Below are 18,207 nucleotides of genomic sequence, written 5' to 3' on the forward strand. Positions count from 1 at the left end.
AATATACGTGATCATATGGATGTTGTTATGGGCGTAGTCTTGTTGCTAGGTATATTTGCATACATTTTTGAATGTTTGTTCATTTGTCTATTAATCCCTGTTATCTTTGCAATATACATGTGATCATTTGGCTGTTGCTATGGGCATGGTCTTGTTGCTAGGCACATTTACATACATTTTTTTAATGTATTCATTGTCTATTCTGTTTTTATCTTTGCAATATACGTCATCATTTAGCTGTTGCTATGGGCGTGCCTTGTTGCTAGGCACATTTACAAACATTTCTTAAATGTTTAAATGTTTATTCAGTTGTCTATTTACCCCTGTCTGTTGTCATCTTTGCAATATCTGTGACCATTTGCCATGGACGTGGTCTTGTTGCTAGGCATATTTGCATACACTTTCTGAATGTTGGTTCACTTGTCTACGAATCCCTGTTATCTTAGTGAAATACACCACCGTTCGACTGTTGCTATGGGCGTGGTCATGGTTGCTAGGGATATTTGCATACATTGTTTGAATGTTTACTCACTTGCCTATCAGATGATGTTGTTATTTAATCAAAATATACTGCCATTTGGTTGTTGCTAAGGGTGTGGTCATGGTTGCTATGGCCAATTGTATCAAAATGTTTTGATGAAAATCTGCAGAAAAACACTTCCAGAAACATTCTTACCAAGTTTCAGTCTCATTGACCAACTAATTTTTGAGATACAAGTTTTTGACTTTTACACATAATTTGCATATCACTGATGAGATCATAATATGCTTCATATTTCTTCATCTATACACTTCCAGATGCATCCCCATTAAATATCAGCCCAATCTGTCCAGTAGTTTTGGAATTAAAGATTTTTTACTAAAAACACACATTTGTAGCTCTAACTTGCATATCACTGATGGAATCATCATGTTGTGAACTCAACACTTCTTAATCTAATCACCCTTAAGAATGTTCCCACCAAATTTCAGACCAATCTGCCCTGTAATTTTTGAGTTTAAGTTTTTTGACCAAAAATCCCATTTTTTGACCCAAATCACACACTGGTGGTAAGATCATTTTCATTTGAACAATTTCCCAACTAGACACCCAAGATAGTACACCCACCAAATATCATGGCAATCGGTCTGGCAGTTTTTTACTTTAAGTTGTTTCCACACATACACAGACAAACAGACAGACAGTCCAGACACTTTGCCATGCCTATAGCACTACTGAACCTTATCAGTTCAGTTGTACTAAAAATAACTACATTGTACCATGGGGATCGGGACAGCAGTGTTACTTCTATGCTCAAAGACCTGAAAAGGAAACCTCTGTCAGACCATAGAAGAGACCAGCGCCTCCTCTTACTTTTCAATGTTATCAAGGGTCTTGTAGCTATCCCTGCTGACTCTCACTTTCAATTTAACAACAGACTATAAAAGATTGGAATGTACTACCAGAGTCCACTGTAATGTGTAAGGGGTAGACCATTCAATATCCGGGGGGGGGGGGGGGGGGGGCTTGGAAGATTGGTGGAGAGAAATTACTTTTTTTTCCCACCTGCTTGCCTGAGAATTATTTTTTTTCTCCTTCGCCTATGCTGGCAAATTTTTTTTTACGTCAATGTTGAACACCTACATTTGTTGCCACAATTTTCTGTTTGGTTTTCGCACACGGTAATACAGAGAGTAAAAAGATGCTGTTCTATCACACACAGATTATATTTAGAAAACTACATATTTCATACATGTTTGATTTTCAATTAAATAAACATCATTGACAGTTTTTATGCCATGGTATGATGACACACTGAAAATACAAATCGGAAACTTGATTGGTGAGCTCAGACATTTAGATAGACCGGTCAGTTTCTCCAGCTTGGGGGGATGGGGATGTCAGTGTTTTTTTCCATTGGGCCAACAAAAAGTCACTGACCCCGTGAATAAAGTTTCATAGCATCTGACAGTAAGCTGTAGAGGGAAGAGCTTTGAGACTGGGATACCACCTCTTGTGTGAGTGTGTGTGAATGGGGGGGGGGGGGGGTTCTAGGGGGTCTCCCCCTAGAAGCCCTGGAGGACTTTTACTTCTAAAGGCAATGTTTAGGCTATTCACAGACACTTTCAGACAATAATTTACAAACTTTACAAGACAGCTCTAACATGTAAAAAGCAACTACGTGAGGTTGAAACATTTTTGAAATAAAGTTTCAAATCATCTTGACACTAAGAGGTGGAGGAAAGAACTTTGATTTGAGACTGGAACATGTCTACCTCTTATGGGGGAGGGGGGTTCTAGAGGCTGTCCCCCTAGAAGTCCTGGATGATTTTTACTCTTAAAGCCAATTTTTAGGCTATTAACAGACACTTTCAGAAAATAATTTGCAAGCTTTACAAGACAGCTGTAACAATTGTAAAAAGCAACTACACATGGTTGAAACGTTTTTGAAATAAAGTTTCATAGCATCTTGACAGTAAGAGGTGGAGGGAAGAACTTTGATTTGAGGCTTGGACATGTCTACCTCTTATGGGGGGGGGGGATCCTAGAAGCTTTTCAAGTTTTTTTTACCAATTTTGGTGAATCTTATTGTTGGTTAAACAAATGAGTGGCCCCTTGGGTGATGGAGTCCAAGCCCCCCCCCCCCCCACACACACACACACTCCAGATCTGCAGGGTTTTTTTCTATTTAGGCTATTTTTAGGTTATTCATAGCCTCTGAGATATATATTGCCAAGCATCAAAAAGCTAAAGTAAATATAACTTTTTAAATAAGTTTTCCATGTTATAAAAGTGGGCCTGTAACATTGGTATAGGGGCATTGATATTGCATGTATAGTAAAGTTACTGATGTGTTAGAGCACTTTAGGAGGTCATACCTAGTGTACAATAGAAACTTGAATTTGAGTTGTGGTGTCGATATATGTAGTGACTGAAATAGGAAGTATATCATCCCTTCTGACAAATTCATCATACTGAAGAGACTAGAACAATTTAGATTAAAGGTGATTCAAAATGCTCAGATTCACTATCGCTAATTTGCTAGACGACATGTTTGTGAAATGCATTCTGGTTTTAAAACTTTTCAAAAGCGTCTGCAAACACCTTAAAATGACCTTTTTTCAGTCACTTCCCTTCGGATTTACTTCAAGAGTTTTCGGGTATTTCCGGTCCCACCTAGACCATGGGATTTTATGACGTCATAAGGAGACATGGTTAGCACGTAGCCTATGACGAGCGTAGTCAACAGGTGAATAAAACTCAACAGCATTGTGAAAAAATACATTGCTGGTGGTTGTAATAGACATAAGGAAACAAAAACTACACTCTACATGTCTTATTAACCAACATTTACCGATATTTACTCACACTTTCTGACTAATTGGCAGTGTCTGTGGGTATAAATGCTAAAATATGATCTCCCCATATTATGGCAAAATAAATCAAAAAGGCTAGACTAGATATATATAAACACTCGTAATGTCGCGTCTTTCACATTCATTGACTTTTATTTATCTGATTTTTTATTATTTGCCGACAAGAAGCATTACGATACCGTCGTGACGTTTGACGGCATCCCCGGGCCAAGGACGGCATATTTTAACCCAATCGTACTCGCGTTGCCTTTTGAACAGTGCATTTAACAACAAAGTAAACATATTTCATCTCGAATAAATAAACTAGCTATTAGAATACCAATGGGAAACTTCAAGAAGGCGTATCGGGACATGTGCCACAGTATATTTGTTGGTCCCATAATACACTAATTGATTCGATTTGCTCCCAGCATATGGAAGTACGCTCCGAGTCATTGCATCATGTAAATGGAACTGTGACCGACCTAATTTTGTTGTCCATATATAAAATGAGACTGACCTGTAAATTTTTCACAGTTTTCGTTGTGGTCTTGTATTGTCACATGTTTGGCTTGTGAACACAAGTTTACATCTATTATTGTCTAGGGCGTAATACTCTAGTCCGAGTCTGAAACCCATATAAAACCTAAGAAACTCTTATTCGGATCGGACAGAACAGAAGTAGGTCTCATCGACTTGTTGGGGACTCGAATTATTGCTTGTTTTTATCACGGTATACAGGTGATTATTATATATCGGTAGAGGGGTAGTGTTGTCAAGTTTTGTGCAGTCACCGCGGCCGCGGCAGTAAGCTTATACTAGGATAGTTCCGCCGATCAAAGCTGAAGCAGTGTATGTACAATGTACGTATGGAATCGGGAGAGCACAGCGCACATTCGTGTCGGGTTAAATTTATCCACGTGTTGATGTAATCCATATTTATCAATCAGATATATTGTAAAATTCTTCAAGCCGTACAGAAATAACGTCTCTAACTTCAAAGCAAACCCTGAGAAACTGGACCGGACGTGGCTAGCCAAGTATCTAGTTGCAGGCTTTCTTTCATAACCATGTGCTGGGGTCACGACCTTGATTGCCGACGTCAATATTGTCCAATCATATTTAATATCATGAACACATCGCGATATTTGATTTGTTGGTTTCCTAAACTGTATACTTCGAATACCATGATTCGTTACAGAATTCTTCTAATGAATATTAAATAGGCCGCTTGTTGCATTAAATTAAGTGATATCACAACAAGGGAAACCATACAAGTGTTCTTCCAGACGAGTTGCTAAAGTCATGTAAATGACAACACTAAACTCACGAAATTTCCTCAATTCTTTACAATTTTATTGCTGATAATATGGCAATCTAATAGCTAGTATATTTATTCAAGATAAATATGTTTACTTTGTTGCTAAATGCGCCGTTCAAAAGGCGACATCAGTGAGTATAGTCGAGTATAGTGGGCTATAATATGCTGTCGACGCCATGCCTGTTGAAGATATTGTAATGCTTCTCCTCGGCAAATAATAAAAAAAATCAGATAAATAAATTGAAACATGCGAGCCACATTACAAGTGTTTATGTATATCTACACTGTAGTCTAGCCGTTTTGATTTTTTTTGCCATAATATGGGGAGATCATATTTTAGCATTTATACCCACAGACACTGCCAATTAGTCAGAAAGTGTGAGTAAATATCGGTAAATGTTGGTTAATAAGACATGTAGAGTGTAGTTTTTGTTTCCTGATGTCTATTACAACCACCAGCAATGTATTTTTTCACAATGCTGTTGAGTTTTATTCACCTGTTGACTACGCTCGTCATAGGCTACGTGCTAACCATGTCTCCTTATGACGTCATAAAATCCCATGGTCTAGGTGGGACCGGAAATACCCGAAAACTCTTGAAGTAAATCCGAAGGGAAGTGACTGAAAAAAGGTCATTTTAAGGTGTTTGCAGACGCTTTTGAAAAGTTTTAAAACCAGAATGCATTTCACAAACATGTCGTCTAGCAAATTAGCGATAGTGAATCTGAGCATTTTGAATCACCTTTAAGTTCTTTTATAAACTATCCAATAGTATGAAGATTACCATTACAAAACCTTCAAGTTCACTTTTGCCCCAAAGTGTAAGATAAGTGAAGCACTGATTGTGAAACAGCCAAACACTTACATGGCATGTGCTGTAACTAGTGTGGTAGCTAGGAAATACATGTATTATATGTATAATTTTATGTATAGTTATGTTTGAACCCTTACTTTTTCGAGCTTTTTCGTCTGTTTTTGGGCCTTTTTTTCGTTCCGACGTTTAACCCGAATCAAACGCTACAATTCCTCTAACGCAAATGCAAATAGACGGAAGCGATTCAGATCTGTATCGTAAAGTTGGGTGGATTTTTCTGCTAAATTACGCCTTACCTGGCACAATATCGGACATTTCCTAACTCCAACATTAATTACGGAGCCTTCAAGACCAAAGAAGTGTTCAGAGGTACCCCAATTCCGTCAAAATCGGCAAATGTAGCAAGGCATGCAGCATTTTGAAACGGGTAGTACGCTGACCCCTCGCTCACGTTTTCAATGTAGTCTCATCTATTTGCATTTGCATTAGAGGAATTGTAGCGTTTGATTCGGGTTAAACGTCGGAACGAAAAAAGGCCCAAAAACAGACGAAAAAGCTCTCAAAATCACATCAAACGCTACAATTATTGCAGCTATGACTATGGGTGCCTCATACATGTAGTATGCCCATTATTAACCCGAAATACAAACTGCATTTGGATCAAGCCAAAAATATAATGTTACAGTTTGGAGTAATTACACTGTCAGTATAATTACTCCAACGTTACTAGTCGTTACAGAGATTCTGAACGTTGTGTACCACATCCTTTTATAAACGGAAATATACACGTATATCTGAAAATGTCAACAACACACAGTGTAAGTTACTGTAACGATTACTTCAAATGAAATCTACAGATTGTGAACTGTAGAATAAAATGTGACATAGATCAAAGTAATGGTGAAACAATCTGCCATGATATTATGATGTTGACAACGCTCAGCTGACACAAATAAATTGAATTATCCAAATTCTCGTTACATTATACGTACGTCAACAACATCAACTAGAGACATTTCAACTCGTACAAACCTGTTAGGTGATTGGGTTCTATTCCCGACGAGATGTCCAGTCCACAGACGACAAAATAGTCTGCAAATCTGGTCTGTGTCTGGGTTGTGTTGCTCATTGTAACTTAAAATGTTTTCACAAGGAGGTAATCGTCGTCTTCCTGGTGTCCATTATTATTTTTCCATTATCGCGATATTTCACGAGATTCACGTCTCACATAATACTGAACTCAACAAGGTATCAGAAATGTACTACCCGAGCACCGGACATACGCGTTGCGCGTATCATCGGCAACTCCTGTGTCTGCTACAGACATGAGCGTTACCAGTTCTGTCATGCGCTGTCGTGTGCAATTAAAGGTCAAACCCCACTGTGTAATCTTCCTACAGCTCATGTACGTCGACTGACTGACAGTTATATATTTTTAGCGCTATTGCGTTTGATTACGTAATTATTGTTGGTCACCCCATGGATGTATTAGTGACTAATACATCCATGGTCACCCCCACTCCCGGCCCGATCCCCCGTGCACCCCCACCCCACTCGTACGTTGATGCAGAGACCACGGTAACGAACAGTAAAACTTAAAAAGTCTTCACACAGAAAGATAGACGGGGAAAGGGAATTTCCTAGTATATTAAGTTGACATGTATTAACGTATGATTAATAAATACAGTGTATTCTCTGTTTATGCTTTATTTGCATGGTAGTCTTTACCGTTACATGCGTTTTTGCGTTCAATGTTTACCGCAACTTGGTTACACATCCAGATACATTGTACACAACAAGCCCATATCAAGATGCTTTATACGTACGTACATGCTTTCTCAGTAGTACAGCGCCACCAACATTCAAGTTAGTCTTTTAGTACACCAACTGACACCAACCATTTGTCAGTTAGTAGATGTTTTACACTGGTTATGGAAATATGTTAATTTGCACTAATTAATTCAAAGTTGGTAAGCTACAAACCATCAACATAGCAACTAATATAGAATGCACATCGATACTAAAACCATCAACATAGCAACTAATATAGAATACACATGGATACTAAAACCATCAACATATCAACTAATATAGAATACACATCGATACTAAAACCATCAACATAGCAACTAATATAGAATGCACATCGATACTAAAACCATCAACATAGCAACTAATTAATATAGAATGCACATCGATACTAAAACCATCAACATAGCAACTAATATAGAATACACATCGATACTAAAACCATCAACATAGCAACTTATATAGAATACACATCGATATTAAAAGTTGGCTGTTACTTTGTTCAAGATAACTCAACCTATTCTCAGTTAAATAAATTTATACAAAATCTTTGGTCATCGAACAATGAGGTCAAAATAATATCATAATTAGTTTATTTAGTTGATATCAATATTCAGAGAGAAAATATCATAACTAGGCAAAGCCTATAAGCTCACACAGGGTAGATTCATTTGTGACCGGTTGCCTGGGCCAGGGTTGATACACTTGATTTGGGTCATTTTCCAGGGGTATTGTTGACCATCAAAATTTATTTTATTGAATGACATGTAATTCTCTGACATGGACGAGAAGTAATTAACAAGGTCTCTCACATCATAGCCATTAATAGCCATTCAAATTTTATATTTTTTGCCGTAATGGGTAGAGTGGGAGTATGGATGCAACTCTCACGCTCGTAAACGCATACACAATACATTTATTTTGCCGCTATTTTGCCAGAAATTTCACCTTCGGCATGTAGTGTGTAACCCCTGTATATATTATGTAAGTTTGTCGTACAACATCCATAAACGTAAAGAAATTAATTCCAAACTCTTGATTGATGTGAATATGAAATCATAGAGAGTGGTAGCCCCCCCCCCCCCATTGTCTATGGTGGAATCTATCATATATACTATATGCTGGATGTTTAATCACTTCGTTTACGAATAAGAAAAAATACGATAATGATCTTGAGCGCATTTATAAAATCAAAGACCTTGGCATTTACAATTTACAATTTACGCCATATGGGGCATATCTCACTTATTGTCAACAAAACTTTTAGAATGCTAGGTTTTATAAAACGAAGTTTCTCTTGCATACGTTCTCTTAAAACTCTCTATATTATGTCAGAAGTATTCTGGAATACGGCCCAATCGTTTAGTCCCCTTGGCAAAAGAAAGCACAGGCTAGCATTGAAAGAGTTCAGAAAAAAAATCATTTTTTAACCGTCATAATCATGCACATTTATGTAAGTTTTTCGATTTGCCCAATCCTCTCTCAGCGGAGGACATGGTACATTGTATTCTTATACAAGTGTGTAAATAATGTTTATGAATCCGTATATTCTCTCTAAGTTACGTTTTAGTGTTCCACAGAGGAGAACTAGAAACTTTACTTATTTTAGACCTGATGTCAGTAGAATTAATGTGTTTAAACATTATGCAATTCAGAGATGTATGACAACTTGTAGTGGTCTTTGTTGTAGTATTTCGAATAAGTTAAAACGTAATTTTGCAAGATTGTCATCTCCACCTGGCACTATTGATAGTATATAGTATGCCCTGCGATGTGTTTTATGTGCATTTTATTAGTCTAAGTTTTCTTTGTTTGACGACGCATGTTTCTGTGTTTTGTATTCTTGAGTGTTTCATTTTTAGGAGCCTGTAAATGGGACTTGCCTTCCATTAAATAAATAAATAAGTAAATAAACTATATGTCAACTACTCGAATAATTTGTAACAAAAATGCAACACCTTATTCCCGCCACCACGTCCTAGTTTTCACATAATTTTATACATTACACTTTCATTCAAACGGGGGTCGACACATACGTTCATAACTCATTAACAATATCGGGGCATTTCCGTCATTGCATGCATTCAGGGTGGAACGCAACATTCTATACCTTCATAGCATAGTGTACAACCCCTGTGTACGTTACATAAGTTTGTATTCCTGTAAAATAAAAGAATGTGGAGAAATCAACTCCGAACTTTTGATTGGTTGTCTGTCAAATTTAACACGTGTACTCCCTGCCACGTGATTGACAATTTGCAACAAACAACACCTAACTAGTCTTATAAATACAATAGTTTTCCCTGTCACCACGTCAAAGCGCACCTGGAGGGGAAGAGGAAAATTTTGATCCATAAGATCTGATTGGTTCGTTCATGTTCTCGATAGGAATCTAACACCTTGGGTTGGGTATATAAATGACGTGTGATACATTTTCAAACTGTCTTTGCGACTCCAGCAAACGAATATCAAGATGAATACTGGTTCCCCGTGTATTGTGATGCTTACTCTGGTCTATGTCGTCGTGTTATATATCCGAAGCCTGGTTGTACTGCTGAAAGTGGATGATGATAGAAGAATATTCCGATGTTTGGTATGGGTCCTGGATGCTGTATGCTGTCTACTTCGCTCACTGGTCGAAAAGAGGAAGTTGGAAGGAAAAATTGCAATGTGTATCACCGTATGGATGCTGTGTTTGGGTCAGATGTTTGTTCGCCGTACAATAGAGACTGTTCGAGAATGGAAGTCTATGGTTTGCGTATTGGTTCGTCAATTTATCATGGTATGGTCCCTGCGAGAACGTCGACGGATGGTATATGAGATAAGTCGGTTTGCAATGTTAGTTCTTTCTGCTGCATTTGGGCCCGTTGTGTGGGAATGGGGGCAATTTCGGCGCGGTACCTTTTTTGGCGGGAGGGTGGCGGCCCGGGTTGACAGGTTAGGATTTAGACGGTTTTGTCAGGAGGAAAATTTGTCATTGGTTGTTCAAGTGGCACAGACTGTAATATTCCCCATTTTCGAAAACATTAAGAACGCAAAATACAAATACAAAATACATATCAAAATTTATCTCCCAATAAAAAATACAAATCAAAGTTTACCGACAAACAAATTTGAATAGATACGTCATACATAGTCATGTACACAAAGTTGTTCTCGCGGGTACCCAGATTCCTCTAACTTCAGCCACCTCTAACTTCAGCCACCTCTAACTTCAGCCACCTCCGGTATATACGTTTCTTTCAAAACCAAAACAATTGTATTTTACCGTGTTCAAATGAAAAATCATCGATGTTTATATTAGACTATTTACCAAACAAAAACTGAATGCCATTGCGTGTAACCACCGAACACCACTTCTATTTAGGGTTCCCATACTAAAATTACTCCAAAACTAGTAAACCACATGTAAACTTATAAAATAGATTGTTTCTAGAAATACAGACTGTGCCACTTCTATTTAGGGTTAAAGTTTTCGTTCGCAAAATCTAGTTAGCTAGTTTTTTTTTTCTAGAAATACAAAGTTGAATTGAAATATTTCTTTCATTAAAATGCTAATCATCAAAATCAAAACCCCTGTATTTTGCTCTGCAGCATACTTTTTTCATTCATGTTACAAATTTAAAATTTGTTTAGAGTTATTTCCATAAAGACATTCTTTGAAGATGATGAAAAAGATAAGTTTGTTTATAATATTACAAATATAGCTAATAACCGCATAACAACCACCAATGTGTACCAAATTTATTTTTCGTTTTGTTATGTTCAGAAAATTTATAAATTACAATACAAAATAATGTCACTGCTTCAGTTATATACACATGATATTTGTGTCTCAAAACCAAATTAAGGCCTATGATCTCATCTTTTTGGTCAAAAGTCTATCATTAGATTAAGATGTATTCTTGATACCATGATCTCATCAGTGATATGCAAATTAGGGCTAAAAAGACCAAAACTAAAAGTTTATATTTATAAAAAGTCTATAACAAGATGATCCAATCAGTAATATGCAAATTAGTGCCTAAAATGTGTCTTTTTGGTTAAAAATCTATCATTAGATTAAGATGTATTCTTGATGTGTTTATCTCATCAGTGATATGCAAATTAGGGCTAAAAAGACTAAAATTTAAAGTCTATATTTACAAAAAGTCTATAACAAGATGATCCAATCAGTAATATGCAAATTAGTGCCTAAAAATGTGTCTTTTTGGTCACAAATCTATCATTAGATTAAGATATATTCTTGTTTTTTTTTATCTCATCAGTGATATGCAAATTAGGGCTAAAAAGACTAAAATCTAAAGTCTATATTTACAAAAAGTCTATAACAAGATGATCCAATCAGTAATATGCAAATTAGTGCCTAAAAATGTGTCTTTTTGGTCACAAATCTATCATAAGATTAAGATATAGTCTATAACATGATGATCCCCAAGCACTGAGCAAGGACCATTAGTAGTTTTTTTTACCATTGGAGTAGTTTTTATTTCATGGGAGGAGTTTAAAAAAAAAGGTTTTTATCAGAGAACTACTCCTGTCTGCCTCATTAAGCTTTGTAGAAAATAAATAAAATAAAAGCTGTAAAAATACAACTGGTGTAAACCAAAATGCTCCTGTAGGTGGCAATTGGTTTGCTAAATTAAAACTGAATTTAGCAAATTATTCCATTATAACAAAGGTAATTATCCAAACTAAAATTTGTGCACATCACTGGAAAAGTATTGCTATCATAAAAGTTCAATTCAATATTTATCAATTGAAATTTTGAACAAAAATATTATGGTTTACCACAAATTGTGTTTCTCTCTCAAGCAGAGATCACGATGTTTAGAAAAGGGAATAGAATTCATCCAGCAAAAGCACTTTTAGTCCCCCAAAGTGAGTGACTATTACAACGGGCTCAGACTTCCAATATCTGATTTCTTTCAAAACTGGAACAAAGGTGACATGTCATTTGGAAAATATGCATGTCATTCTTTTTTTTTTGACATATGCAAATGTGACCAAATGGCAGCCATATTTGTAATCAAAAATCAATATTTACTGCATAATTAATTATAAAACTAGCTTTATTTTGAAACCTGACCTTGAGCAATTACAAATTACTCCCATGGACTATACGGGGAAGGTCTGCTGTAAAGTCTGTTTGTCATAAGGTACATGTATGATATAAGGTATATACTTTTCTAGGCGAGAAGATTTTGGATAACCCTGCCCATCTAGACTGGTTGATTTTATTTTAATTGTAGCTCAAAATATTGATATATTTTTCAAAATAATTCTTACAATTGCTAAAAGTAAGATTTCATTTCTCAAAAAATAATTATTTTTGATCAGTTTTTAGGTATTACATCATATGAACTACTGTCTGCATGTATTATAGACCTGTATAGTATGTATTTTGAGTGATACAGTTGGTATAAGAAAGGGTCAGGCCCTTTTTAGGGTGTGTAGTATGACAACAGTTTGGTTTTTGGGGGTTTCAACATAGCCTCCCTATGTCATTTCACGAAGAGTTGCCCACCTCATCCTGGGATATATGGTCATGTGAACAAAATTAATGAAAGTGGTTTATTTTGCCAATACTAGTTCAAAGAAGCACACTTTAGATAAATTTTCTTTGCCGGCCCTACTATTAAATTCTATCTTAATAACAATAATGATAATAATAATAACTTTAGGGTAATAATAATAACATATAATAAATCACTAATAAGTAATAAGTACTAATATAATAAATACTAATATATAATAAATACTAATATATAATAAATACTAATATATAGTAAATAAGCACATAATTAGGCACCCCAATGACTATTAATGTCTAATTCTCCTTTCATAGTTAATTGCACTTAAAGTTGAAATAGTATTGGCATTATGGATTACTCTCATTATACATGTTCATATGACATCATTAAATGAAGTTATTTAGAAATTAAATTAAAAATCCAGAGGACAACTCTGTGTGAAGTGATACTAGGAGGCTTTGCTGGGATCACCAAGTCCTTACTGTTGTCATACTACATACCCAAAAATGGAGACACTTTCTAATACCAACTTTATAGCACAAAATAGATACTCTACAGATCTATGATAGATACAGACGGCAGTTTGTACGATGAAATAGCTAAAAATTGACCAAATTAATTGTCTTTTGGAAAATGAAATCTCACTTTTAAGAATTGTAATAATGTTTTGAAAATTATAGATTTATTCTAAGCTACAATTGAAGCAAAATCTATTAGTCCAGCCGAGCAGGGTTTTCCAAAGTTTTCCAGCCCAGAAAAGTATACAAAAAAACCCCACTGCTTTCCAGCAGACCTTTCCCACCTATGGGAGTTGCACCCCCCCCCCCCCCTTTACTTCTGCAAAAAACATTAAATTCTCTGAGATGGGACAAAAACACACATTTTGATAACATATACAAATTCTACCCACTTTGTGCAACTTAAGTCAAAGTTATTATTTCATATTAATCAATTTGATAGTATAAAAATGCTTTTGCTTGACTTATTCTCATTGGCTTTTCTTACCATTGGGGTCGATTTTTCAGGGAGAAACAGTAAGTAGAACAATAAAAAATTAATTAATTATACTGTATATGCAAATTTATTCTTTCTTTCTTTATAGTGGTTTCCCAAACCAGGGCAAGTGTACCTTAGTCAAGATTTGATTTCTTCCTTTCACCCCATTTCATAAAAAAATATTGTCTACAAATTATAACCTTGAAAATTTAATATCATCCATATGGGAGCACTTTGGTAAATGTTATCTATATTGAATGTATTTCTTCATTATTTTATTAAATAAAACACAATATATTAACCAAACTGTATTAATACAATTTCCATGCAAGTTTATTTTCAGGAAGTCAGGCTCGACAAAGATGGACAAATGATGGAAAATGTGAGTCAAAAAACTTTCTTTTTAATATTTAATGTGTATATATTGAAAGTTAGATTTAGAAACTTTATTTCTATTTGATTGTCATGTCTGCAATATAAAATGAATTTAGAAAATACTATAATTGCATTGTGAGTGAATACTTCAATTCTTATACTATTTCTTAAATTTCTTTCTTTTAGCCTGTGGTGATAAGAAGACCCAAGACTGATCGATGTATTTGATTATTACGATACTGATGTGTATTTTGCATTTATGTATATCTATTAAAATGTAATTTATATATTGAAATGTATTTTTAAGTTATTTTATTATTAGAACTTTTGGAGCAGTTTAGAAGAACAGAAAAACAGTTTCAGACATCAGCACCAAGTAAGTTTTTTGAGTTTTTTTTAGTATGTATGGCTGCATAAGTGATTGCTCTTTTAAGAATCCCAACTCACCCCTTCCAACATACGTACATCAAATACACTATCATTTTTGCGTCTCCGGCACCAATTGTCATATCTGCGCCATCATCTACCTCGCGTTTCAGTCCGCTGTCTTCGCTGCACGTGATCATATATTACATATTGACATACACAAACAGCACCCATCAATTTTTTTGTTAACCCCTTCTGTACGTCTGGTTTCTTATTGTGGTTTTTGGTTTTCTCTGACTAGGTGAGTCTCTATGGTTGATTACTTTGTTGTTGGTTGGTTGGCAATGGTTGGTTGGTTAGTTGGTTGGCAATGGTTCGTTGGTTAGTCCTTTGTAGGTTTTACATATTTTTCACTTGCTGTCTATGGCCTTAATCTCTCATACCAACACACATAAACCTCACAAACCTCCGCCGTGTCGCCGCCATCTCTATTACTGCCGTGTCGCCGTCTTTATTTGCCATCATCGTTGCGCGTCATATTCAACAGTTACATCAACATTACAATAAAGTCCCCCATTCCTTTTAACTTTCATTTGTATGGTTTAGAATTATAATGGCATATTCCATTATAACTCTTCATAATTCAGTCAAGCATGTGCATGTGTGTAACCCCCCCCCCCCCCCCCCCCAAGTATGTGTCCTTGTATGGTGATTCAAATTGGCAACAAAGAATTGCTTGGCAGCGATGACACCCCTAGCATTGACTAGATAATATGGATTTTAGAGTAATCAGTTTTCAATGCGGCCTAAATTCAACTGCATACAGAGCTCAGTAGAGCTATCAAACATTTAATCCTCTTGATCAATTTCACTACAAACATTCAAATTAAACTCTCAAATCCAGGGGACCATATAGCCAGAATTACCATACGAGTATGACTACATTCTTAGTCTAAATTGTTGGCATAATGCTAAAAATGCTACTAATGACTGAGTGAATTTAAGGTACTGTCATCTTTAGTGTATCCATGGCTGTGTATTTAAGGTACTGTCATCTTTAGTGTATCCATGGCTGTGTATTTAAGGTACTGTCGTCTTTAGTGTATCCATGGCTGTGTATTTAAGGTACTGTCGTCTTTAGTGTATCCATGGCTGTGTATTTCAAGGCAGTAATCTATTACATGGTACGTCTACAGAATATCAAGTATACATCACTTACACCTAACAGCTGTGAATGGTAAGCATCATCTAGAAGTTTATTACTTATCTTTGCTGTTCATCTACAATTGATCTGTGATATTGTCACGACCGCAGATGAAAAATGATGTAGCCTCAAATATTCATCTGAAAGTTGTTCATAAACTGACAAATTTTCATCAAGTCTTCATCAAAGACAGTCTTCAATATTTCAACTTACTTTGTCATTGCAAAGGTCACAAAACAAAGCAATGTCAAGGTCTCAAAGCTCATTATAAATAACATTGGGTGTTAAGTCATTTAATTTAGGTTTCTATTATTAAGCTACCAGACTGAGCTTGTGCACAAAATGTGAAATTTGACAATAACTGACATTTGTGCCAGGCTTGGTTGAAATTGGTCTATGCATCTCTGCTATGTACTATGCACTATGATTAATGTTTGGCTATTTGACCTTGAAGATAGAGGTTGAGGTCAAAGGTCAAGGTCTCAGAAAGGCCATTATCGATGAAATGGATATGGATAATATAACATTCAAACTGGGTCACTACTAAACTTCAATAGTTTAAATAGCAGGTAAATGTTAAGTCTTACAATAATTTAATTTGCGCTATTTTGACCTTGAGGATGAAGGTCAAAGAAAGTTATCATTAGAAAGCTTGCCACTGACTCGGAGGGGTGAGACACGTATAGAAAGGTGTATGGGTATGTGCCACCCAATGGGTCACTTTTAAAAAAAAAATGGGTAACTTCATCTGGAAATGCCCTACTCATGAGTAGACAAATCTTCACAGCACCAGAATAAAGGTAAATGACTGGAAGACTTTCTCCCAGATATGTCTGTTTGTGACTGGAAATCCTCAACAATGGGTCTATTTTTGCATTGTACATGGGTAGATGTTATCAACTTGGGCTGCACACCTTTGTATGAAATACAGGCAAGTATACAATGATGGAGGGAATTGCATGCATGCATGCACACACAAACAAATAGACAGACAGATAAAATATGGCTCTACGGCTGTTGACTAGCACCCGGTAATAGCACTATTACAAGAAATGTGGAAATTGAATACTAGCACTGGTATTACCACTATTACAAGAAATGTGGGAATTGAATACTAGAACCTGATAATAGCACTATTGCAAGAAATGTGGGAATTGAATATTAGCATTCAGTAATAGCACTATTGCAAGAAATGTGGGAATTGAATACTAGCACCCGGTAATAGCACTACGGCAAGAAATGTGGGAATTGAATACTAGCACCCCGTAATAGCACTATTGCAAGAAATGTGGGAATTGAATACTACCGGTAGCACCCGGTAATAGCACTACTACAAGAAATGTGGGAATTGAATACTAGCACTCGGTAATAGCACTATTGCAAGAAATGTGGGAATTGAATACTAGCACCTGGTATTAAATAGCACTATTGCAAGAAATATGGGAATTGAATACTAGCACCCGGTAATAGCACTACTACAAGAAATGTGGGAATTGAATACTAGCACCCGGTAATAGCACTATTGCAAGAAATATGGGAATTGAATACTAGCACCTGGTATTAAATAGCACTATTGCAAGAAATATGGGAATTGAATACTAGCACCCGTTATTAAATAGCACTATTGCAAGAAATGTGGGAATTGAATACTAGCACCTGGTATTAAATAGCACTATTGCACGAAATGTGGGAATTGAATATTAGCACCCGGTATTAAATAGCACTATTGCAAGAAATGTGGGAATTGAATACTAGCACTTGGTATTAAATAGCACTGTTGCAAGAAATGTGGGAATTGAATACTAGCACTCGGTAACAGCACTATTGCAAGAAATATGGGAATTGAATACTAGCACTCGGTAATAGCACTATTGCAAGAAATGTGGGAATTGAATACTAGCACCCGGTATTAAATAGCACTATTGCAAGAAATGTGGGAATTGAATACTGGCAACCGTTTATGTTGTACTTAAAAATAGTGACCCCCCTCCCCCCCCAATCCATCCACAAAACAATCCAACCCCCATCTGTTGACAAGGGACAATCTTTTTGTTCTTGCAAAAGACGCTCTGTCCTCAAAGCATCATACCGCATAGTGCATAGTTAATTTTACATGTTACATTTTCAGTAATTTTAATTTTTATACTATTTTTTTGATTAATTCACATTAGGATGGAACTATAACAAAACCCACGATGGTTACAAAGGCCAAAGAAAATGATTATCAAAATCTTTTGAAATTAAAGTGCTTTTACTTTTCTTAGTATGAATGAATGAATGAGTGAGTGAGTGACTGCTGTTCTAATAACCCCCTCCCCAACCTACACATTTCAAAGACTACCATTATTTTCATCATCATCGCCATCAACTACCTTGCACCTCGGTCCTTTTTTGCCATCACTACGCATGACCACATATTACATATACACAAACAGTTCATCTTTTTTCTCTT

The 18,207-nt window shown here is 35.9% G+C and overlaps 1 protein-coding gene across 1 annotated transcript in view; it reads right to left on the bottom strand.

The window, feature by feature from the left end:
* Positions 1–6,638, bottom strand: part of LOC144453039 (DENN domain-containing protein 5B-like) — a 77,649-nt gene extending 71,011 nt beyond the window's left edge. Inside the window, exon 1 of the mRNA XM_078144309.1 lies at positions 6,504–6,638. Within this exon, the coding sequence (XP_078000435.1) occupies positions 6,504–6,600 (97 nt within the window). The 5' untranslated portion in view covers positions 6,601–6,638. The remainder of the gene's footprint in view (positions 1–6,503) is intronic.
* Between the last annotated feature and the right edge of the window lie 11,569 nt (positions 6,639–18,207).

This window comes from Glandiceps talaboti, chromosome 23 (genome assembly GCF_964340395.1).
Source record: "Glandiceps talaboti chromosome 23, keGlaTala1.1, whole genome shotgun sequence".
Classification (NCBI taxonomy): Eukaryota; Metazoa; Hemichordata; class Enteropneusta; family Spengelidae; genus Glandiceps; species Glandiceps talaboti.